A 24863-nucleotide genomic window follows, 5' to 3' on the forward strand; every position below is an offset into this window, starting at 1 on the left:
ATTAGCTAGATGATGATAACGCTTAAGGCTGTCAAAAAGAGTAAATTTTTCATTGAAAGTGACAATTCGGATCAAAATCTCTTCGTTTCTTTCTATTTAGCAAACTCAAAGTATCATAATTTTACTGGTATTTATATCGTAACCAAATTGATGAAAAATACATAATAAAAAACACTAATCAATAAACACGTCAAACACGATTATACTTCTATAATATAAAAAAACAAACCAAACCAAAAATCAAAACCGCAAAATTATAATTTGCGTAATGACTGGTGGTAGGACCTCTTGCGAGTCCGCACGGGTAGGTACCACCAACCTGCTTATTTCTGCCGTGAAGCAGTAATGCGTTTCGGTTTGAAGGGTGGGGCAGCCGTTGTAACTATACTGAGACCTTAGAACTTATATCGCAAGGTGGGTGGCTGATTTACGTTGTAGATGTCTATGGGCTCCAGTAACCACTTAACACCAGGTGGACTGTGAGCTCGTCCAACGATCCAAGAATTAAAAAATAAAAAAGTAAATTTCATACTCCTCCGTCCGCGCAATTTTCGTAAAAAGGGGTACAAAGTTTTCGCTTCACGTATTAATAAATAGTATATGTATAGCCATTTCATACCCACTGCTAGGCACAGGCGTCCCCTTTTAATGCCATAATGATCGATCCTCCGCCATTCTCATCCACGACCACCTTTCCGTCCCATCATCTTTCCCCCATGCTATGAATCTCCCGGCACCACTACGACCTAATATAAACACGATTCCGACACTTTTTTCCCCCACTTAATCGTTGGCAGCCTAAGGGGCTATTCTAACTTCGCGTGGACTGGTGAGTGAGCTCACGGGCTCAACCTGAGAGAATTGCTAACACTAGCTCTAGCAAGAGCAGTGCTTCGCTTAATCTACTACCGGATCAGAATCGCGAGTCACTGAGAAGATCTGACGAGAAACTCAATGAGTTAGCGACACTGTCTTTATTTATCATCGTAATAACAGTCATACGTAATTTATATTTGCGCATATTGGTAATAAAATGCAATCCTCTAAACCACATAACGTTTATTTTGCCACATTCTATGTCCCAAGCCTGTATAGGTACTAAATAATTTTAGTCTATATCTAATTTCTTGAAGCTCCCTTGGATCCCGAAAAGGCTCTCCACGGCGACCGCTTTGCCCCCAGGTCTCAAGCTTTCATTCACTTTCCGCTTGTTCTCCCTAATGAAGTAATCTTGGTTTGCCTTGAGCCGCTGACACAATTCCTCTGGAAAAAAGAAGAGGTGATTTAGTAATTTGCTTCATTTAGCCACCACTACACATCCTTGTCAAAGACTTGTCCATGAATCCCATAATCAACACACCATGTACGCCATAAATACATGAAACAAAAATTAGATACCCCATTTTATAGGTGCGAGTACCAGCTTATAGTCCGAAATACGTTTCAGCTCCTATCATCCCAGGGTGCGTAGGATCAAAATTGGCGTTTCGTTTTTTTATTGCTCTTGCCCTTCGAGAGCCAAATCGTTCAAATTCAAATAGGTCTGGTTTGTCCAAAAGCCCACTGAGTTTCTCACTCCGGTGGTAGATTTTGCGAACCACTGCTTTTCCTAGGGCTAGGGTTAGCAAACTCGTCAAGTTAGAGTCCCGTGAGCTCACCGACTAGCCCAGTTACGCTGGTATAGCCCTCATTTTTCCTAGTTCCTAAAGGCATAGGTAGGGAAAAATAGTTTGTCCAAAATACTGCAAACGGGAATAATGATAGTTCATTGAGCACGTGAATGTTTTACAAATCAAAACCGCACCTTTGATAGTGTTCATATCTTTAAACTCCCCTCCGGATTCGATGGGAAAATATTTTTTCGGTATCGTCTCGTATATTTTTTCGCTTCCGACGGAGTGGATCCTGATGATCTCCAGTAGCGGCTTATTGAGGAACGGTTTCAGCATTAACATCAGTTTATCCATGAAAGACGGCGCGTTCATAAAGTTAACCTCCTTTAGTTTAATCAGCATACATTCCTGGAAAATTTGGAGTTAACGCTTAAAAATCAACAGCCTTTAAGCTAGTGTCCGCGAATCAAAATATGATTTTCTTCAAAGACCCACGAGGAGGAGGACCCCTTCAAGGACTCACAATTCGAGAGACAGTAGTCAATCGAATAACAAGGCGGTAGTTTTCGAGACAATCTTGTTATTATTATTATTCAACTGATATTTAGATTGGTGAACGACTTATAGGCCGAGTTTTTGGCGGGAACGCGAATAGCGAAGTTGTGTGAATTGTTTTATTTTGTCTGTTTAGTGTTTCTTCAGGTTTAAATGTGTAATAATGGGGTTTGTTAGCTGTTTAATATCTGAGAAAGTGTACAAATGTGGGAAAATGAAAAAAAGTCGCTGGACGTAACTTCTCGGGATCCTCCAAAAAGTCGACTGAAAAAAACTCAGTAAATGACCATCATTTCACTGAGATTATAATTCATTGCATCTCATTTCATTTAACTTCATCTCAGTTGATTAATTTGGGTTTCCTTCGTTTTTTTTTTTACTAAACTGTGAATTAACACTAGGAAAGTAAGAAATTGTATTTTTAATAGCTTTTTTGAAAAATATTATGTAATAAATAAGATTTTAAATAAATATAGAACATAATAATAATAATAATAGGGCCACCCACCATTGGCACGCTTGGAATCAACGAGGCGAAATGTGCCGTCTACGGTCCCCGCTACCAGTGGTGTAGTGCGCTCTCGCATGCGTTGGAACCGAAATATAAATATGAATGTCATGCGAGCGTACTATGAGGCTACGGAGGGAGAAACCAACTTTCTGCGTATCGTTCAAGAATGTTTTAATAGATCGGTCTGCGCGTCGAGCAGTGTTGGTTGATGTCACCATTCCTCATGACGAGAACCTCGTGAAGGCAGAAAAGGACAAATTAATAAAATATTTAGAACTGGCCCGCGAGGCTACCGCCATGTGGCATGTTGATTCAACCATCATTGTTCCATTGTCGATATACGGTTCGATAAGAAAAGTTTCGATCAACACCTTAAGAAACTTTTGTTATCAAGCTGGGTTAGGGACCTGATACAGAAGGCAATTATCCTTGATACTGCGCATATCGTAAGGAGGTTTCTCACTCTGGAGTCCTAACTACTGATGGCTTGTGTCGTAGACACCACCATCAGCGGCAATCTATTTTTATATAGTGTTTATTGCAATTTATGCCTTTTAATTTTCAATGGTCAACTCTCATCAGTCCACCCAGCAAAAATTTCAACTTGAGAAACAGACGACTTACTTGTACAAAATACAGCAGTTTTTTTAACATCATGAGATCCAACCGCGACAGGTGTCCCAGGACAACTCCGTCCAAATCTATGATCACCACGAAACTGAAATTTTTATCTATCTTTTAAATATTTTTATATAACGGAATCTTTCAACATAATTTTCATCAGATTGAAATTCCATCAAAAAGATCCTTTTTTTTCCTACCTACGCTGATAGTCTTGAGAGGCTGTTTCAGCGTAACCTTAACTAGTAGGTGAGCTCACGGGGCTCAAATCTGACGACGTGGCTAACACGAACCCTAGCAAGAGCTGTGCTTCGCTGAATCTACCACCGGATCGGAAACGCGACCCACTGAGAAGATCCGGCGAGAAACTCCGTGGGCTACGTCTGTAGGTTAATTTACTCGTCGAGCCCTCGACGATGACCGGTGCTTGAGGTACCTAAAAGCGCCATTAGTGGATCGGGAGGATCCGAAATGGCGTGTTTTGGGCGACGTCGACTGCTTTCCATTCTGTCCGCAAGATCGGGATAAAAAGGTCCGATAAAGTAACAATACGTCATGTGGCCCCAATTTAGAATTCCCTAGGTAATGGGTACCAGATACCCGTCCGAGTGTAGCCGGAATAGCCTCTCAGGCCAGCAGTGAATAGGTAGGGAAAAAAGACACCGGAAACTGATAAACATACTAACATAATATATATGTAGAATAGGGATCGTAGCGCATTAAATGAAACTTACACTGTTCCAAAATCTTTTGTTAAAATAATAATTAAAAATTAATTAACATTTTTATTACGCCTTACTCATTTTTTAACTGTCTTCGCCATCTTCCTTTTCTCTGTAATTCTGTCTGTCATTCTCTTTTCCCTTTCTTTTCGTTTTCTCTCACTCACATCTTAACGCTCCGTTTCACACTCTTTTCATACGTTTCGTTCTTACCAATCCTACATTATATTTAAATATATAGGTAATAAGCACCGAGACAAAGAGCAAACAAACCTGTTCATCAGACGAATGTTTGCTGGATGTGGGAATCGAATCCATGACCCTCGGTGCGACAGACAGGGGCGCTATCTGCACGACCGAATGAGTCATATAATGAGACCTTAGAACTCATATCTGAAGGTGGGTGATGGCACGGTTTACGTCGTAGATGTCTATGGGCTCCAGTAACCACTTAACACCGTAACAAAAGTCACAATTTTTTTAAACTATATGCACACCCACTCGATTTCGTTTTTGTTCCTTTTGGGATAGAAACTTTGGGCCCCTGGGGTCCATGTGCTAAAAGCTTTTTTAAGGACCTTAAAAAAAACTATTTGAGGCCTTAGGAGACCAGAAGGCTGGTACGTATTTTGCAATAAAGAATTAGCATTGCTATCCCGCGGGGAAATGCTGCCAGCCTTCTGGGGACGTTGCCAACTGCCCGTGAGCTAACACAGATTTTCTATTAGAAGTAGTTTTAAAATTAATTACTAGAACATAGATTTATGACAATTATTTTGACTTTATAAAATGCTAGTTAGTTGCATCTGAATATTCCCGTCAGAAGGAATATGTTACTATCTATAACTAGTCAGGTCATAAGTATTGTCACACAGTAAAAACTTTTCTTTTAGAATGCTGGCCACAAAAAAGCTTATTGAATTCGAATTTCGAATTGTTCATGAAAATAAAAATGTATACTTTTAGAATTTTACTCATTTTTAAATATGGAGTGGACGCTTAAAGAAGACCGTGTTGCAGTTATTGCGTTGCATCGTTGCGGTTACGCGCCAATTCAAATTTTTAACATACTGAAAAATTTGAATATAACCAAAAGATTCGTTTATCGTACCATCAAACGATACAATGAAGACTCTAGTGTAGATGACAGGTCAAGAAGTGGTCGCCCTCGGTCTGTTAGGACTCCAGCAGTGATAAAAGCTGTGAAGGCGCAAATTCAAAGAAATCCCAAACGTAAGCAGAAACTGTTGGCCCTTCAGATGGGTTTAAGCAGAACCACGGTGAAAAGGATGTTAAATGAAGACTTAGGGCTTCGGGCATATCGAAGAAAAACAGGACATCGTTTGAATGCTCGTCTAATGGACCTGAGACTGAAGAGATGCCGCGCTTTGTTGAAGCGGTACGCGGGAAAAAAATATCGGGAAATTGTTTTTTCGGATGAAAAATTTTTTACCGTAGAAGAGAGCTACAACAAACAAAATGACAAGGTGTACGCACACGGTAGTGAAGAAGCGAGCAACCGTATTCCGCTTGTCCAACGAGGTCATTTTCCATCCTCGCTCATGGTATGGTTGGGAGTTTCTTATTGGGGCTTAACAGAGGTACATTTTTGTGAGAAAGGTGTAAAAACGAATGCAGTTGTGTATCAAAATACAGTCCTGACGAACCTTGTGGAACCTGTTTCTCATACCATGTTCAATAACAGGCACTGGGTATTCCAACAAGATTCAGCGCCAGCTCGTAGAGCGAAGAGCACACAAGACTGGCTGGCGGCGCGTGAAATCGACTTCATCCGGTACGAAGACTGGTCCTCCTCCAGTCCAGATTTGAATCCGTTAGATTACAAGATATGGTAACACTTGGAGGAAAAGGCGTGCTCAAAGCCTCATCTCAATTTGGAGTCACTCAAGACATCATTGATTAAGGCAGCCGCCGATATTGACATGGACCTCGTTCGTGCTGCGATAGACGACTGGCCGCGCAGATTGAAGGCCTGTATTCAAAATCACGGAGGTTATTTTGAATAAACTTTAGTGTCATAAGAATCTATGTTTTGTTAAGTTCATTTTGGTATATGAATGGTTACATAATGAATAAACTTGTTTCAATTATTTTACATTAAACATGTGACAGAATTTATGACCTGACTAGGTATATTAATACGTGAAGCAAAAACTTTGTATCCCTTTTTACGAAAATTGCGCGGACGGAGAAGTATGAAATTTTCCACACTTATAGAGAATTTAAAGAAGAAGTGCACAATGATTTTTTTCAAATAATGCTTAAAAGATACATTAAATCAATAAAGAAAAAATTACACACACTACCGTGTATTTGACACAACACATACCTATATATATAAATATACTCTTTGTTTATTGTCAATTGTCAAACTTTTGTTAGTGTTTAAAGTCTGTGGCCAAATTGAGAATAGATAAATATTGTTTGTCTTTATTATTATTTATGTATACCGGCGGTTTGGGAAAATCTGTGATTATATTATATAATTGTAAATATTTGACAATAGAACTAGAATAATGTTCAAGCATAAAATTTCAATTGATTAAAGTCGAATTTCGACTACTGCAGGACCACTATTATTATTACTACGATACTGAAATTTTGACGTCACACTCAGTCGGCAGCTTAAAGCACTTTGTACATTGTTGTATACAATTCGCTTGAGGCCTTAAATCGCGCTTACCCAGGCCACGTTCCTTCTTCATACTGCCACAGATCGTAAATCAAGACGAAACTCTTTGCCAATTGGTCTAGAAAGAAATTCTTAGGGCTAAAATCTAGGAGCCGAATGTAAATCGCTCTGTAACCTCTTGTTGTAAACACTGGGATTTGATAGAAGAGTCTGGAAAAAAACAAAAAATAATATATCATCGATTCATTCCTTTTCTTCTTGTCTGACGGCTGATAATTTCAAGTATCCACTTAACACGCGCTCACGAATGTCCTTGATTAACGAATATCTTGTGTGTTTTAATCAAATGTCCTGTCTAGTTTTGCGTCAAAACCGGTTTGAAGTCTAGGAAAAACTTTCAAAATAATAGGTTGGGGAAAAAGTCTTTTTGGATTATAGTATGTATGAACTTGTAATAAAACTCTTTGGCTATTTATTCTCTTTTTATCTGACTAGTTTTGGTATCATTAGAAGTATAAATTTTAAAGAAGATAATTCCAAATTCACATTAGGAAAATGTGTGATTTTTATTTATTTTTCGTACGGTCAAGATGAGTGCTAAAAATGCTAGCAAGCCGCGAAAAAAATTTTCTATGTTTATGGACCTAATGTTCAACCTTTAGTTAAATAATAACCTTTCAATTGGGAAATTTTGATGTCAAAGATGCACGTCGCTCTGGTCGTCTTATTACGGATAAAATGGATGCAATTTTTGAAAAATTGGAGCAAGATCCGCATATCAGTAGTTACGACGTAGCTGAAGACCACGAAACAGTTTTGGCACATTTGAAAAAAACTGGGTACACAAAAAAGCTCGATATTTTTACCTCACGAGCTCACTGAAAGAAACCTAATGAACCGTGTACTCATTTGTGATTCTTTATTACGACGTAATGAAACCGAACCATTTTTGAAGAAGCTGATGGTGAAAGAACTGGTGATGAAAAGTGGATCACGTACGACAAGAACGTGCGAAAAAGGTCATGGTCAAAGTCCGGTCAGGCTTCACAGTCTGTGGCGAAACCCGGGCTAACTCGTAACAAGTGATGCTGCGTGTGTGGTGGGATTGGAAGGGCATTATTCATTATGAGCTGCTACCACCAGACCGAACCATCGATTCTGAACTCTACTGCGAACAACTGATGAGATTAAAGCTAGAAGTTGAGAGAAAGTGGCCGGAATTAATCAACAGAAGAGTTTTTCATCATAATAACGCTAGACCTCACACATCTTTAGCCACTCAGCAAAAATTAAGAGAGCTTGGCTGAGAGGTGTTAATGCATCCGCCGTATAGTCCTGACCTTGCACCTTCAGATTTCCACCTGTTTCGGTCTCTTCAGAATTCTTTAGGCAGTATCAAGTTAACATCACAAGAGGACTGCCAAAACCAATTGTCGCGGTATTTTGATCAGAAACCTCAAAACTTCTATAGCAATGGGATCATGTCCCTACCTACAAGATGGCAAAAAGTTATCAAAAAAAATCGTACCTACATACTTTAGTTAAATGTAAATAAACTATATTTTTTTTTGTGAATACTCATAAAAAATGCGAAGAAAAATTTTACCCAACCTATTATTAAAAAAATATATATGAAAAAGCTACCGAAGCATGATGTCCAAGGTTCGATTTCTGAAGTCGTTGTGGCCTAACGGATAAGACGTTCGGTGCATTCGTGTTGAAGCGATGCACCGGTGTTCGAATCCCGCAGGCGGGTACCAATTTTTCTAATGAAATACGTACTCAACAAATGTTCACGATTGACTTCCACGGTGAAGGAATAACATCGTGTAAAAATCAAACCCGCGAAATTATAATTTGCGTAATCACTGGTGGCAGGACCTCTTGGGAGTCCGCACGGGTAGGTACCACCACCCCGCCTATTTCCGCCGTGAAGCAGTAATGCGTTTCGGTTCGAAGGGTGCGGTAGCCGTTGTAACTATACCTGAGATCTTAGAACTTATATCTCGAGGTGGGTGGCGCATTTACGTTGTAGATGTCTATGGGTTCCAGTAACCACTTAACACCAGGTGGGCTGTGAGCTCGTCCATCCATCTAAGCAATAAAAAAAAAAAAAAAAAAAAAAAAAAAAATTCGGAGTCATGTCTGTGAAAGATTTTTTCTTTCATAGATTTGTGGACGAGCTCACAGACCACCTGGTGATAAGTGGTTACGAGAGCCCATAGTCATCTACAACGTAAATGCCGCAAATGCCGCAACCCACATTAAGATATGAGTTCTAAGGGCTCACTATAGTTACATTAATTCATATCTCGGTGTCATGTTTTTCTGAGGAGATTCAAAGCTTGGGTAAATTTTGAACGTTTATCAACTCTAAGTGATGCCCGATCACACGTCGTAATATGTTTTGAGTACGAAGGGCAAGGCATACCAGTCAGCTACCAGTTTAATAAAAAGTGTCCAATGAAAGGGAAAAGACGGTTCTTGGCACGTCCGCGAAAATAAGGATGTGGAGAGGCTTTTTGGTGAGCCAATTATTCTGGGGGAGATGAAGGCACGGAAGCTCGGATGGCTCGGGCCTGTAGTACGTATGGAGCAGGATTGGGCTGTGAAACGTGTGTACGCAGGTGTACCGGAGGGACGCTGCCCCGTAGGGAGGCCCAAGTACCGCTGGTCTGACGCTGTAGAAGCAAATTTACGTGAGCTCCAGTGTCAGACTGGCTAGGTGTTGCGCAGCGCCGGGATGAATGGCAAAGCTTATTGTCGGAGGCCGAGAACCACTTCGGGGTCATAGCGCCAGCTCAGTATTAGTAGTAGTAATGAAAGGGAGCAAAGTAAGGGGGCGCCATAGTACCAAGTGGAAAGATTTGAAAAACAGTGCAATAAACTACCACAATTCACTTTCTTTAAAACTGCTACACTTTTTTAACTAGACTTGCGACACTTTTTCAACTAGTCCCTTATACAAGATAATGCTCCTTAACTCTACCCTCTATGCTTTCGACAGAATATACATTTGTGATAAACAGATTTATTGAATCGCCATCTGTAGTAGGATCATGATACTATCACATAACTACACATCTTTGATGAACGAAGAACATTTGTAGGAAGTCTCAACTCAATCGGATTGCGCGAATACATATTGCACGAACTGACAAGAAATAACCGAAAAATATATAATATTTTTTTAAATATTGAATATTTTGTTACATTTACCACTTTGATTTATACCGGTTAATTGTAAGTTTTTGATGGAGATTTATTTGTTATATAGATATATACATCACAATTGGAATATATTTTTAGACATGACGTCTACATGTCGATTTTATAGTATAATCTGATTGCTTTGCGGCAGAAATATCACGGTTGCGGCACGGTGTGCGCTCACAAAACGCCCTACCACCACCAAAATATTCGTTTACATTCCATCTTAGTATTATCTTCACTAAAAATCACAACATCTTGTCTTTTTCGAGAAACACCCGTATATTAAAATTATTGAGACCAGTTAATAGGCCGTACTCACGCAGTGTCCAATGAGAACTCGACTTTCTTGTCAAACAATCGGTCACTGAAGATGAGGGACTTCAAAGTGTAGTGCAAGTCTATAACTTGCTTCGAAACCTCCATGCTCTTCTCACAGCAATGGTACGCGATAAGCAGATCAACATCTGAAAATTAACTCTTGTGTTTTATCATGCCATTAGCTCCCTCCATGTTAAATCCTTGAGTTTGGCTGTACGTCCTAGCCGATGGTCTAAATGACAAGGTCTCTAGACCAGCCTCTATCCGTTCCCCCCAAAAATATTACAGCTTTGTGGGTAAGACTAATTAAATAAAGATAATATTATACACTAGCTGACCCGGCAGACTTCGTAGTGCCTCAATCGATAAATAAAAGACCTAAACTTTTGTATAAAATAACCTTAAAACAAACAAAAGGAATCCGTCCGACGGGGGACACATCAAAGGAAAAACAAAATTGTTATTTTTATTTATTTCCGAGCATTTTCATGTTTATCCACCTTTTAAACCTTCTCTGGACTTCCACAAATAATTTAAGAGCAAAATTAGCCAAATCAGTCCAGCCGTTCTCGAGTTTTAGCGAGACTAACGATCAGCAATTCACTTTTATACATACAGATAGATAGATAGATTACTTAAGTTACAACTGCGTCGGTTCAGAGAATCGCTCCTTACAGCCCGCATTCAATTCGAACGGATCGAATAGAAAATATATAATAGGAAAACAAACAAATAAATATATGTATTTCAGGGTCATAGGATTTCCCTAACACTGCTTGTTAGTGTTGAACAAACACTTGTAAAGTGCTAAAGTCCAAGAGCACTTACCCTTGAGGAGTTCGAGTATGATCGTCACACCATCGCCGTAATAAGCATTTATATTTCAATTGGCGCTGGAGACTATAGTTCGCCTCCTAATTTTACTGCAGCGTTAATTGCTTTTAGACAGTTGGTAATTTTAGTACTGTACCTGTACTAACCATATTATAAAGATACCATTATGTTAATATTCTTGAAACGAGGTTTATGGAGAGTATTAAATGGCAGGCAGCGGCTGGGCTCTGCCCTTGGCATTGCTGCCATCCATGAGCGACGGTAACCACTTACCATCAGGTGGGACGTAGGATCGGCTGCCTGCTTAAAAAAAATTAAAGTAATTTAAAAAACAAAAACCCTCTACGGCACCAAAATACAAATTCTTCTGTATTATAGATTTACCCGAAATACATACAAAACAATGAGTTTCTATAAACTTATCCCAATGGATATGACCGCAAATGTCAAATTCCTTTGTCAAACATATCGACTTTAACCGGAAATTAAAGCCGAACTCCGTGCTACAATCATCTGGACCACTAAGAAACAGACCAACGTAGCGAGCAGATGATGATTCCAGAAAACTCTGATACTATAAATAAATAAAAAAATTCAGAAAATACTTTTAAGCGCGCAACGAAAAGCTAAATTAAAATTATGACGTAAACGATCTGTAATCTCGGAAGGCGAGAGCGAGTGAGACGGAAATAGCGTTCGTCCGCTGACTTCACTTTTCATTACGCATTCACGAAAGATATGGTACATAATAATAAGTATTTTTTCTTGTCTCATGCATATTAGCTAGTCAGACGAGGACGGACACGATGAGCTATTTTTTTCAGCTGTCAATTCAATGCTACAAGCTGTCAATGGAAGTTAAAAGCTAAACCAACATCAGCTGTCACATCAACAATAGGTATGCGAAAAAAAAAAAGAATCGAGTCATACTTTCTAGCCACTCGAATTTTTGTACCTGATATCAAATCTCCCGGTAAATGGGGCTGATTGTTGAGCCATTCTCGAAGGTTCTTGATGTCCTCAGGAGTGATGTCCGGATGCTTCTCGTACTCCTTCTGAATTGACATAGGGTTGACCGCCATCTTCTGTGAAAGATATTAAATAGTGAATTTATGACAACTGTAGAGATCGGAATCGTCAGGAGTTAGTTGTTAGTAGTTAGACATAGTTATGTTGCTCACTACTTATACTTGTACTGGTTTGCTGTTTATATGTAGACAGGCGAACGCACGGTCCATCTGATCAATAATATCATACGAATTTTTTCCGCTACCTGATCGTCGGTATCCTAAGAGACTATTTCAGTTAATCTCGCATAGCTGAACTGAAGCTGAACTTGAGAGAATATTCTAACACTGGCCCTAGCAAGAGCAGTGCTTCGGTGAATCTACCATCGCATCAAGTCGAGATCACTTCGGGCTGTGTCTGTGATATATCAAGATCCAAGCTCGAATCACGATCGATCCATTCGATTCACAAAATTATACAAAGTTGTATATCAATTTGCATATTTGGCATCTCTAGTGTTACATCTATTAAATAGTCGTGCATGTAATTTGTTCTTGAATATTTTTTGACTCTCTATCGGAGCATAGTTTTTGGGCTGCTTGAACTAAGTCAATTTTTTTTTTCAAAATCGCTTCATCTAATTGCTTATCTATACTAATATTATAAAGAGGAAAGATTTGTTTGTTTGTATTGAATAGGCTCCAATACTACTGAACCGATTTGCAAAATTATTTTACTGTTTGGAAGCTACACTATTCCCAAGTGACATAGGCTATACTCTTTTTTGAAAAAATGAGGGATCCTTACTAAAACTCCAATAATGTAACCCAAGGTGTAAAGATTACCTAAAATATTCTTTACATCGCATGCCCTACAGAACTATTGATTTTAGAATAAAATAATGTACTACGGGTTTGTAAAACACATTATTATTTACAAAAATTGTCGCGACAGCATATGTCTAACTATTATAGCTACGCCGCAATAAGTGTTCTTTTATTTTTAAAAATAAAACGACGTCATATATTGTTAAAATTTTTGTTAAAGACCCGAGCGGAGCCGGAGCGGGCCGCTAGTGATCAATAAAAATTTTAACTAACGCTACGACATTCTAATAACAACCTAATAGCAGAGCTCGCGGAAGATGTTAACTAGATAATCGCTAATATGATTAGCCTATTCCGTAATCACGGAAAAATAAGATGCCATTACCGTAATTACAGTAAATCTAATGAGTATACCGCGTGGTTTGTCAAACGCTATTATGAACACGTACTAATTGCGTTATTGTACATTGTTATAAGATTACATTCATTCGGGTAATTTATATTATTATTATTTATATAATCGGTTCATTACTGGTGGTAGGACCTCTTGTGAGTCCGCGCGGGTGGGTGCCACCGCCTTACCTATTTCTGTCGTGAAACAGTAATGCGTTTCGGTTTGAAGGGTGGGGCAGCCGTTCTAACTATAGTTGAGACCTTAGAACTTATATCTCAAGGTGGGTGGCGCATTTACGTTGTGGATGTCTATGGGCTCCAGTAACACCAGGTGGACTGTGAGCTCGATCACCCATCTAAGCAATAAAAAAGATAAAAAATAAAACTACGGATAAATGTATTTATTCATAGGGGTAATATAAGTTTTTATTGTACACCAATGAAACATGAATAAGCCACTTTACGTTGTGATTATCGCGAATTGTATGAAAAATAATCTCCGGATATTTTCCGAACAGTTTCTTTCGTATAATATCTTGCTCTGATTTACAATAATATTAACAATTTATTTAATTATAATTAACACACGCACGTTTTTTTTTTCTTTTTGAGAATTACTAATCATAATTATTATTGAAATTAAATACAAAAGTAAACAAACTTTAAACTTTTTTTTAAACTTTTTTTCACTGGTGGTAGGACCTCTTGTGAGTCCGCACGGGTAGGTACCACCACCCTGCCTATTTTTGCCGTGATGCAGTAATGCGTTTCGGTTTGAAGGGTGGGGCAGCCGTTGTAACTATACTGAGTAAGACCTTAGAACTTATAACTCAAGGTGGGTGGCGCATTTACATTGTAGATGTCTATGGGCTCCAGTAACCACTTAACACCAGGTGGGCTGTGAGCTCGTCCACCCATCTAAGCAATAAAAATAAATAAATAAAAAACCACATCCCCACTGAGTTTATTTCGACAGATTCCTTTGAACCATTCGCAGACATTATTTTAACGGGTCGTGGCCTCGCGGTCATGAGGCTTTCTTGGGAAAATACATATGGTGGTGGTACACATACTCATTTCAACTCACAGCATGTTTATTGAATTTATGATTTCGAGTTTTTCATTTTGAACAAAAACATTAACTAAATAAATCAAAATAAGCATCAATCAGTTCTTACCAGAATTGTTTATTTATAAGGAACTGACGGCACACCCCTAAAAAATTTTTACGGTAATTATATTTATCACAAAAAAATTCACATCATTGTAACATTTTTATGCTTCTTTTTTTTTTAAATTATATTATAGTTTAAATTTTAATTATCAAACGTACAACTTCCACGTCTAAATCTTATACCTTTAAACGAGCAATTCTTGTATTAATATATATATTGTAAGGAGCCTCCGAAACATCGTCATCGAATACTCGGCAAACCTATATAAGGAGGGTACTTAGATAATTCCGCTTTTCCACCCGATCCACTAACGGTGCTTTTAGGTAATTCAAGCACCGGTCACCGTTCTCGTCGAACCCGTCGCTTGCGACGAAGGGCTCGACGAGTAAATTAACTCTCAGACACAGCCCACTGAGTTTCTCGCCGGATCTTCTCAGTGGGTCGCGTTTCCGATCCGGTGGTAGATTCTGCGAAGCACGACTCTTGCTAGGGTTCGTGTTAGCAACATCGTCAGGTTTGAGCCCCGTGAGCTCACCTACTAAAGTTAGGGTTACGCTGATATAGCCTCTCAAGGCTCTCAGCTTAGGTAGGAAAAAAAAAAAAAAAAAATTCCGCACATTCTGCTCGTTACACTCACAGTGCACGGACGACTTGCGATAATCAGTGTTGGTTGCTAGCAAGGTCACGTAAGCCATTTTGTTATTATTTTTGTAAATTGATTGTAGAAGTTTGCAGTAATTGGTTTAGTAATAATCGTGTTGATTGTACTTGTATAGGTTAGATTTTATGATCTGAGTTGTAATTATACGGATCGTTTGTTAACTTAATAATTTCTTTATAACATTCCACTTCTGATTCTTAAAATCAGAAGTGGGATAAAGGACTCAAATAGCCCACAGTAGCGTAAAACTCCGAACTTTGTTTTGTTTTACAATGACTGCTTACTTTGATGCTTTCATACTTTGTTATTTTTATTGTGTGATTGCAAATTTTAACTGTGATAATGAGACATACTGAAACTCCTAGTACACGGAGGCGACCGTCTCGAGATGATTCTCGTAATCGAAAACGACATGCTTTCGCGATCACAGAGATGATAGACAAAATCGCGATACGAACGATAGAGGTCGTACTTCACGGGATGGCTTACGGGTCCGAGACCAGCGTGATTCTCGCAGTACTGATGTGCGTCGGTCACGTACTCGGGTTAGGCGCGGGTCGCGTAGTAGGGACCGCTCTCGTAGTGTGCCCGTCGCGGAAGGGCGAGATCGCGCTCGCGCACGGTTGAACCTGCTGCGACACGTTATAACGATAAGGCGCGCGCTGAACAGACCACCGATATTCTACGGACAGTTACGACTCCCATGTCGAATATCGTTGGTTCGCAACAAGGTCGCGTAGAATCTAGTATCCCTGGTTCTGAGGCGTCTACCCTCGCCAGTGCTTTAATAGAACTTTAATAGTGATACGGGGCATAATGGGCCCTCAGGTTACAACCGCGAACGCTAATCTACTCACGATTTGATTTCATTTTTAGTGGAGGTCAGGTTAGGCCGAGTCCTCATAGGTTTCATGCACTAATTGAGTCACCAGTGACTCGTAATGTCACACAGTTTGATAATTCCTGAGGTTGACTGCATACTTCCGAAGGTGAATTCGGGGCTATGTTGGCAAAATGGTCAATTCAACTTTTGAGATTACAGCTCATTCTGAACATCACAAAATGCAAGACAACAGACATCCGCCCTGCAGCTTCTGGTAGGAACAGACTCCACCACACCTGTGGTGAGGACTCTATTTAGTGATGTCACGACTGAGGTGTTCCGGAGCCGTGAAGTTCGTCGAGAACTAGGTCGAGGTAGAGCTCATCAATTGGTACCATGGAGTGAAAAGCGACATGATGCTCGCGTGGACAGGCACCGACGAGCAGCAGCCGTTTTTAATGTCGATAATCTTGTTTTGGTAATAACTCACAGTCTACAGGAAATCTAGATCCGGCAATCCGTGGACCTTGCTGAATGGTGAGGATGGTGCCTCACGGGCATTGTCGCCAGCTCGGGCCACTCGATGGTTCCTGCGACAGTAGCACGCAAGCGACGTGCCGGTAGCTGCGTAATATCGGTCGGCAGCGGCAGTTATGGCAAAACTACACAGGCAGCTGCACAATATATGGCGTCGTGACGGGGCGAGTGGACCCCTGAGACATGTGCTGCCTTCTTTGAGAGTAAGCGAAGTTGATGGTAACCATTGTTCACAGATATACGTATTCTTATGGTGAACCTGAAGGGTGAGCTAAAGATGATTGCTCTCTAGTTACGTATCCCTCACTCGGAGTCACGGTGAGATGCCTCAATACGATTGGTCTAGGCTGGCGTATTGAGAAGCCTCGGCACGTTTGAGTATGGTCGGCGTGTCGGGAAGCTTCACACGTTTGAGTACGCTCTGCGTGTGGAATGCACTCGTACGTTTTTAATACGATCTTCGTACGAGTGGGTCTGGGACCATTTTACGTATCCCTCACTCGTGTGATTAATTCTACACGGTGAGATGCCTCAATGCGATCGGCCTAAGCTGGCGTATTGAGAAGCCTCTGCACGTTTGAGTACTGTCGGCGTGCCGGGAAGCTTCACACGTTTGAAAAAACTCTGCGTGTGGAATGCACTCGTACGTTTTTAATACGATCTTCGTACGAGTGAGTCTGGGACCATTTTACGTATCCCTCACTCGTGTGGTTAATTCTACACGGTGAGATGCCTCAATACAATCTGAGCCGTATTGAGAAGCCTCGGCACGTTTGAGTATGGTCGGCGTGCCGGGAAGCTTCACACGTTTGAAAAAACTCTGCGTGTGGAATGCACTCGTACGTTTTTAATACGATCTTCGTACGAGTGGGTCTGGGACCATTTTACGTATCCCTCACTCGTGTAATTAATTCTACACGGTGAGATGCCTCAATACGATCGGCCTAGACTGGCGTATTGAGAAGCCTCGGCACGTTTGAGTATGGTCAGCGTGTCGGGAAGCTTCACACGTTTGAATATGCTCTACGTGTGGAATGCACTCGTACGTTTTTAATACGATCTTCGTACGAGTGGGTCTGGGACCATTTTACAGGGATCACTGGTAACCAAATGCAGAAGACAATCAACGAAGGGCGACGCACACTGGCCCTTGGATACTAACAGGAATATGCGCATTAGGTTTTATACTTTCGAGAGTGATGTATGTGTGTTATATGAGCAAGATTTATGACAAACGATGTATGAATTAATTGACTGTGGACAGGATGATTGTGCTGTAAGTTCGAGTGCCCCTAAGCTTCTCCGAATTATTGGTAATGGTTTTGTTCTGTTTTATATGATAGTGATGAGGACACTATGCAAACGAAGCCCGTTCCTTTGACCGGTCTGTCTATGCCCTTGCTTGATGACTACGTGGAGACTAACCCGCCGACTTCTCCGGTGGCGGGTTCAAGCGGAACCCAAAGGATTTGTGTCGAGGACGACTCAACGTCAGGAGAGGCCGTGTAAGGAGCCTCCGAAACATCGTCATCGAATACTCGGCAAACCTATATAAGGAGGGTACTTAGATAATTCCGCACATTCTGCTCGTTACACTCACAGTGCACGGACGACTTGCGATAATCAGTGTTGGTTGCTAGCAAGGTCACGTAAGCCATTTTGTTATTATTTTTGTAAATTGATTGTAGAAGTTTGCAGTAATTGGTTTAGTAATAATCGTGTTGATTGTACTTGTATAGGTTAGATTTTATGATCTGAGTTGTAATTATACGGATCGTTTGTTAACTTAATAATTTCTTTATAACATTCCACTTCTGATTCTTAAAATCAGAAGTGGGATAAAGGACTCAAATAGCCCACAGTAGCGTAAAACTCCGAACTTTGTTTTGTTTTACAATGACTGCTTACTTTGATGCTTTCATACTTTGTTATTTTTATTGTGTGATTGCAAATTTTAACTGTGATAATGAGACATACTGAAACTCCTAGTACACGGAGGCGACCGTCTCGAGATGATTCTCGTAATCGAAAACGACATGCTTTCGCGATCACAGAGATGATAGACAAAATCGCGATACGAACGATAGAGGTCGTACTTCACGGGATGGCTTACGGGTCCGAGACCAGCGTGATTCTCGCAGTACTGATGTGCGTCGGTCACGTACTCGGGTTAGGCGCGGGTCGCGTAGTAGGGACCGCTCTCGTAGTGTGCCCGTCGCGGAAGGGCGAGATCGCGCTCGCGCACGGTTGAACCTGCTGCGACACGTTATAACGATAAGGCGCGCGCTGAACAGACCACCGATATTCTACGGACAGTTACGACTCCCATGTCGAATATCGTTGGTTCGCAACAAGGTCGCGTAGAATCTAGTATCCCTGGTTCTGAGGCGTCTACCCTCGCCAGTGCTTTAATAGAACTTTAATAGTGATACGGGGCATAATGGGCCCTCAGGTTACAACCGCGAACGCTAATCTACTCACGATTTGATTTCATTTTTAGTGGAGGTCAGGTTAGGCCGAGTCCTCATAGGTTTCATGCACTAATTGAGTCACCAGTGACTCGTAATGTCACACAGTTAGATAATTCCTGAGGTTGACTGCATACTTCCGAAGGTGAATTCGGGGCTATGTTGGCAAAATGGTCAATTCAACTTTTGAGATTACAGCTCATTCTGAACATCACAAAATGCAAGACAACAGACATCCGCCCTGCAGCTTCTGGTAGGAACAGACTCCACCACACCTGTGGTGAGGACTCTATTTAGTGATGTCACGACTGAGGTGTTCCGGAGCCGTGAAGTTCGTCGAGAACTAGGTCGAGGTAGAGCTCATCAATTGGTACCATGGAGTGAAAAGCGACATGATGCTCGCGTGGACAGGCACCGACGAGCAGCAGCCGTTTTTAATGTCGATAATCTTGTTTTGGTAATAACTCACAGTCTACAGGAAATCTAGATCCGGCAATCCGTGGACCTTGCTGAATGGTGAGGATGGTGCCTCACGGGCATTGTCGCCAGCTCGGGCCACTCGATGGTTCCTGCGACAGTAGCACGCAAGCGACGTGCCGGTAGCTGCGTAATATCGGTCGGCAGCGGCAGTTATGGCAAAACTACACAGGCAGCTGCACAATATATGGCGTCGTGACGGGGCGAGTGGACCCCTGAGACATGTGCTGCCTTCTTTGAGAGTAAGCGAAGTTGATGGTAACCATTGTTCACAGATATACGTATTCTTATGGTGAACCTGAAGGGTGAGCTAAAGATGATTGCTCTCTAGTTACGTATCCCTCACTCGGAGTCACGGTGAGATGCCTCAATACGATTGGTCTAGGCTGGCGTATTGAGAAGCCTCGGCACGTTTGAGTATGGTCGGCGTGTCGGGAAGCTTCACACGTTTGAGTACGCTCTGCGTGTGGAATGCACTCGTACGTTTTTAATACGATCTTCGTACGAGTGGGTCTGGGACCATTTTACGTATCCCTCACTCGTGTGATTAATTCTACACGGTGAGATGCCTCAATGCGATCGGCCTAAGCTGGCGTATTGAGAAGCCTCTGCACGTTTGAGTACTGTCGGCGTGCCGGGAAGCTTCACACGTTTGAAAAAACTCTGCGTATGGAATGCACTCGTACGTTTTTAATACGATCTTCGTACGAGTGGGTCTGGGACCATTTTACGTATCCCTCACTCGTGTGGTTAATTCTACACGGTGAGATGCCTCAATACAATCTGAGCCGTATTGAGAAGCCTCGGCACGTTTGAGTATGGTCGGCGTGCCGGGAAGCTTCACACGTTTGAAAAAACTCTGCGTGTGGAATGCACTCGTACGTTTTTAATACGATCTTCGTACGAGTGGGTCTGGGACCATTTTACGTATCCCTCACTCGTGTAATTAATTCTACACGGTGAGATGCCTCAATACGATCGGCCTAGACTGGCGTATTGAGAAGCCTCGGCACGTTTGAGTATGGTCAGCGTGTCGGGAAGCTTCACACGTTTGAATATGCTCTACGTGTGGAATGCACTCGTACGTTTTTAATACGATCTTCGTACGAGTGGGTCTGGGACCATTTTACAGGGATCACTGGTAACCAAATGCAGAAGACAATCAACGAAGGGCGACGCACACTGGCCCTTGGATACTAACAGGAATATGCGCATTAGGTTTTATACTTTCGAGAGTGATGTATGTGTGTTATATGAGCAAGATTTATGACAAACGATGTATGAATTAATTGACTGTGGACAGGATGATTGTGCTGTAAGTTCGAGTGCCCCTAAGCTTCTCCGAATTATTGGTAATGGTTTTGTTCTGTTTTATATGATAGTGATGAGGACACTATGCAAACGAAGCCCGTTCCTTTGACCGGTCTGTCTATGCCCTTGCTTGATGACTACGTGGAGGCTAACCCGCCGACTTCTCCGGTGGCGGGTTCAAGCGGAACCCAAAGGATTTGTGTCGAGGACGACTCAACGTCAGGAGAGGCCGTGTAAGGAGCCTCCGAAACATCGTCATCGAATACTCTGCAAACCTATATAAGGAGGGTACTTAGATAATTCCGCACATTCTGCTCGTTACACTCACAGTGCACGGACGACTTGCGATAATCAGTGTTGGTTGCTAGCAAGGTCACGTAAGCCATTTTGTTATTATTTTTGTAAATTGATTGTAGAAGTTTGCAGTAATTGGTTTAGTAATAATCGTGTTGATTGTACTTGTATAGGTTAGATTTTATGATCTGAGTTGTAATTATACGGATCGTTTGTTAACTTAATAATTTCTTTATAACATTCCACTTCTGATTCCTAAAAATATATATTTATAATCTGAATATCGGAAACGGCTCCAACGATTTTCATAAAATTTAGTATACAGAGGATTTCGGGGGCGATAAATCGATCTAACTACGATTTATTTTCAGAAAATGTTGTTTTATTCGTGTTTTCAATAATCAACTCTTCCCGACATTTTTAGCGAATAATAATACTATTTTTCTTAATTGAGGGCAACTAACCGCTTTAAAGACACAACAAGATGGCGTTATCAAAAAAAAAACGTTATCATCTAGTCGTAATTATTACTTGAAATAAATTAATGCAAATTACAAGGTCACTTACTTACTCTTCTTTTAAAAACAGCAAATTAACAAAAGATATTTATCCAATACAACGACTCGCGTTGTCTGGTTTTTTTTTTTGCGGGTAATTATTGTAAATTAATACGTGAAGCAAAAACTTTGTATCCCTTTTTACGAAAATTGCGCGAACGGAGGAGTATGAAATTTTCCACACTTATAGAGAATGTAGAGAAGAAGTGCACAATGCTAATATTTTTTTTAAATAATGCATAAAAGGTACATTAAATCAATAAATAAAACATTACACACACTACCATGTATTTGACACACAAACGCATGCATACTATTTATTTAATGTCAAACTTATGTTCTTGACGTCTGTGGTCAAATTGAGAATACATTAAATTTTAATATTGTTTGTCTTTAGTAATATCTTTCTATAGTGTAGTCTTCGCGTTGAAAATACAATCATAATAGCGTACAAACTTACAATTCCAATTAATTATAGTCGAATTTCGACTACTGCGGGACCTCTAGTTATTGTAAATGGGTATTGAATAGAACGAAAATAAATGACTACCCATTGTGAGGCAGGCATCTCATTACTTTTACAGTATCTTTCTAGCTTCACATTAATTCCCTTCGAAGCAGGAATGGGTAGGTTGGTTATTCGCGGTAATTAAAATCCAACTAGACGGTAGATTATCGTCTAACCGATATTTTTATGTGGAGGTCAAAACCGTCAGTAATAACGAAACTTCAGTGTCAATAATATGTACGTTGATCTCCCAACTAGAGACGAAATTTAGCCCAGATGATCGCGGCTGATACCTTGTGATGCCAATAAATCAATCCAATCAAACTATTTCGACGACATTCGGTATGGATATAGTTTGAACTCTGGGGAAGATACTACCTGGAGTATCCATACTACCTGGAGCCACTGCGTTCATCCTCAGTTCGTTTCCAGAGATCTTTTTTGCCACGTACCATCTGGCTTCGGAATGAACTCCCCTCCACGGTGTTTCCCGAGCGCTATGACATATCCTTCTTCAAACGAGGCTTGTAGAGAGTACTTAACTGTAGGCAGCGACTTGGCTCTGTCCCTGGCATTGCTGAAGTCCACGGGCGACGGTAACCACTCACCATCAGGTGTAAACTACAAGACGTCTAATATACTTTTTATTTATTTATTGATTAATTCGGTGAACGAGCACACAGCCCACCTGGTGTTAAGTGGTTATTGGAGCCCATAGACATCTACAACGGAAATGCCGCCGCCCACCTTGAGATATAAGTTCTAAGGTATAGCTACAACGGCTGCCCCACCCTTCAAACCGAAACGCATTACTGCTTCACGGCAGAAATAGGCGGGGTGGTGGTACCTACCCGTGCGGACTCACAAGAGGTCTTACCACCAGTAAAAACTTATAGTCTACTTTAATGCGATTCTCTATTCAACACGCAAATACCAGTTTTTCTAATTTTTTTATTACAGTAAGCACAGTTACCAAATTACAGCAAATATAATAATTATTATTGTAATGTAAGTATGTATTTACTTACAATTTCTAAAATGAAGCAATTACATTATTCCATAAAATCAAACGCCCAATTATTATAAATTCACTTCGTTAGTTATATAGCTATGTGATAACTTACATAGGCTATAAATAATATTCAAATTAACATCCAAGCTATTATTAACATTAGCTATATTTTCAGACATTACTGTACTATCTCAAATTTTTATTTACGAGAAATATATATTTGAATAAAAATATATTGTCGCGTCGCACTACATATAAATTACAGTAAAATTTATAATAATTAATTCAGCACTCACCTCTGATAAATAAGTTAAGAAAAATAAAGAATCACAAAAACATATCACATTCACAATGACTACACGATCTTAAATAATTATTTAAAGTAAAATATTTAAATCGGATATATTCGCATTCAACAAGATTGTACTAGCGAACTTGAAAATATAATGCTCGAATGCTGAATGCAGCGTTCCACTAATGTCTCGCGTATTTGTAGCGGAATTGAATTACAATGATCCTACGATAAAAGCACAAAAAAATAACATACAGTTCTTTTATTAATTTTAGTAACATTCATTTGAGCCTACTGGAAGAGATTTCAACATGAAATAAGTAGTGCCCTTGTAATCAGTATGTATCCTTATTGTCGTGTTTCTTCTAACAGCTGTTGTTCAAAATATATATATATTAAATACTAGCTGAACCGGCAGACTTCGTAGTGCCTCAATCGATAAACAAAAGACTTAAATTTTTGTATAAAATAAACTTAAAACAAACAAAAGGACGGGGGCCACATCAAAGGAAAAACAAAATTGTCATTTATATTTAATTCCGAGCATTTTCATATTTTTCTACCTTTTAAACCTTCTCTGGACTTCCACAAATAATTCAAGACCAAAATTAGCCAAATCGGTCCAGCCGTTCTCGAGTTTTAGCGAGACTAACGAACACCAATTCATTTTTATATATATAGATTATTATTATTATTGAAACGTCCTAAAAATTAGAGTCTAAAATACGATTTAAAATGGAGTTGTTGGATTGCACTGATTTGATTTGATTTCACGACATTAATGGTCGTTCTAATTATCTTCTACATACTAGGATGATCTACTATTACATATTATTACCTAAAAAACAGTCGAGTATAGAAAACTTCCTCCTTTTTTGGCTTCGGCTTATTACAAATTTATTCGTATCATCCGATTTTTACCGACTTCAAAAAAGGAGGAGGTTCTCAATTCGACTGTATGTTTTTTTTATGTTTGTTACCTCATAACTTTTGACTGGGTGAATCGATTTTGATGATTCTTCTTTTATTAGAAAGCTGACGCTTTCCGTGTGGTCCCATTTCAATTTAGTCCAGCTTTGATAATGTTATCCATGAGAAAACCATATAAGTCTTAAATTTGCATTAAGTACGTGCGCGACAAATAGATGAATAACTCAATATCACGCCAACCGATTTCGATGATTGTTGTTTTTAGTGTATATTAATTTGTTTTGGAACTTCTTTTTTTTCTATTTGAAGTCGGTTTTATCTTAAAGCATGTCTATTTATAATTATAAAATACGAGCTTATGCCGTTCAAAACCAGCCCTCCTCAATTCAGCGCGAAACATCAAAGCCCTCTACTAAACGCATATCAGTTTGGTTAATCCCCATCTATGGTTCGTTATAACTGTATATCTATATACTTCATATATAAAAATGAATTGCTGTTCGTTAGTCTGGCTAAAACTCGAGAACGGCTGGACCGATTTGGCTAATTT

General features: G+C 40.1%; 1 protein-coding gene across 1 annotated transcript; it reads right to left on the reverse strand.

Annotated features, from left to right (window-relative positions):
- Window positions 1–1042: 1042 nt before the first annotated feature.
- LOC114240465 (uncharacterized) lies at window positions 1043–23563 on the reverse strand. The gene is made up of 7 exons (XM_028171014.2): window positions 23388–23563; window positions 11996–12125; window positions 10208–10352; window positions 6727–6885; window positions 3304–3397; window positions 1805–2021; window positions 1043–1263 (listed from the first exon to the last, which is right to left on the reverse strand). Exons 2-7 carry the CDS (start codon window positions 12120–12122, stop codon window positions 1109–1111), a joined length of 897 nt encoding a protein of 298 aa, XP_028026815.2. The 5' UTR covers window positions 12123–12125; window positions 23388–23563; the 3' UTR covers window positions 1043–1108.
- Between the last annotated feature and the right edge of the window lie 1300 nt (window positions 23564–24863).

The sequence above is a fragment of the Bombyx mandarina genome, chromosome 16 (genome assembly GCF_030267445.1).
Source record: "Bombyx mandarina strain Sakado chromosome 16, ASM3026744v2".
Taxonomy (NCBI): Eukaryota; Metazoa; Arthropoda; class Insecta; order Lepidoptera; family Bombycidae; genus Bombyx; species Bombyx mandarina.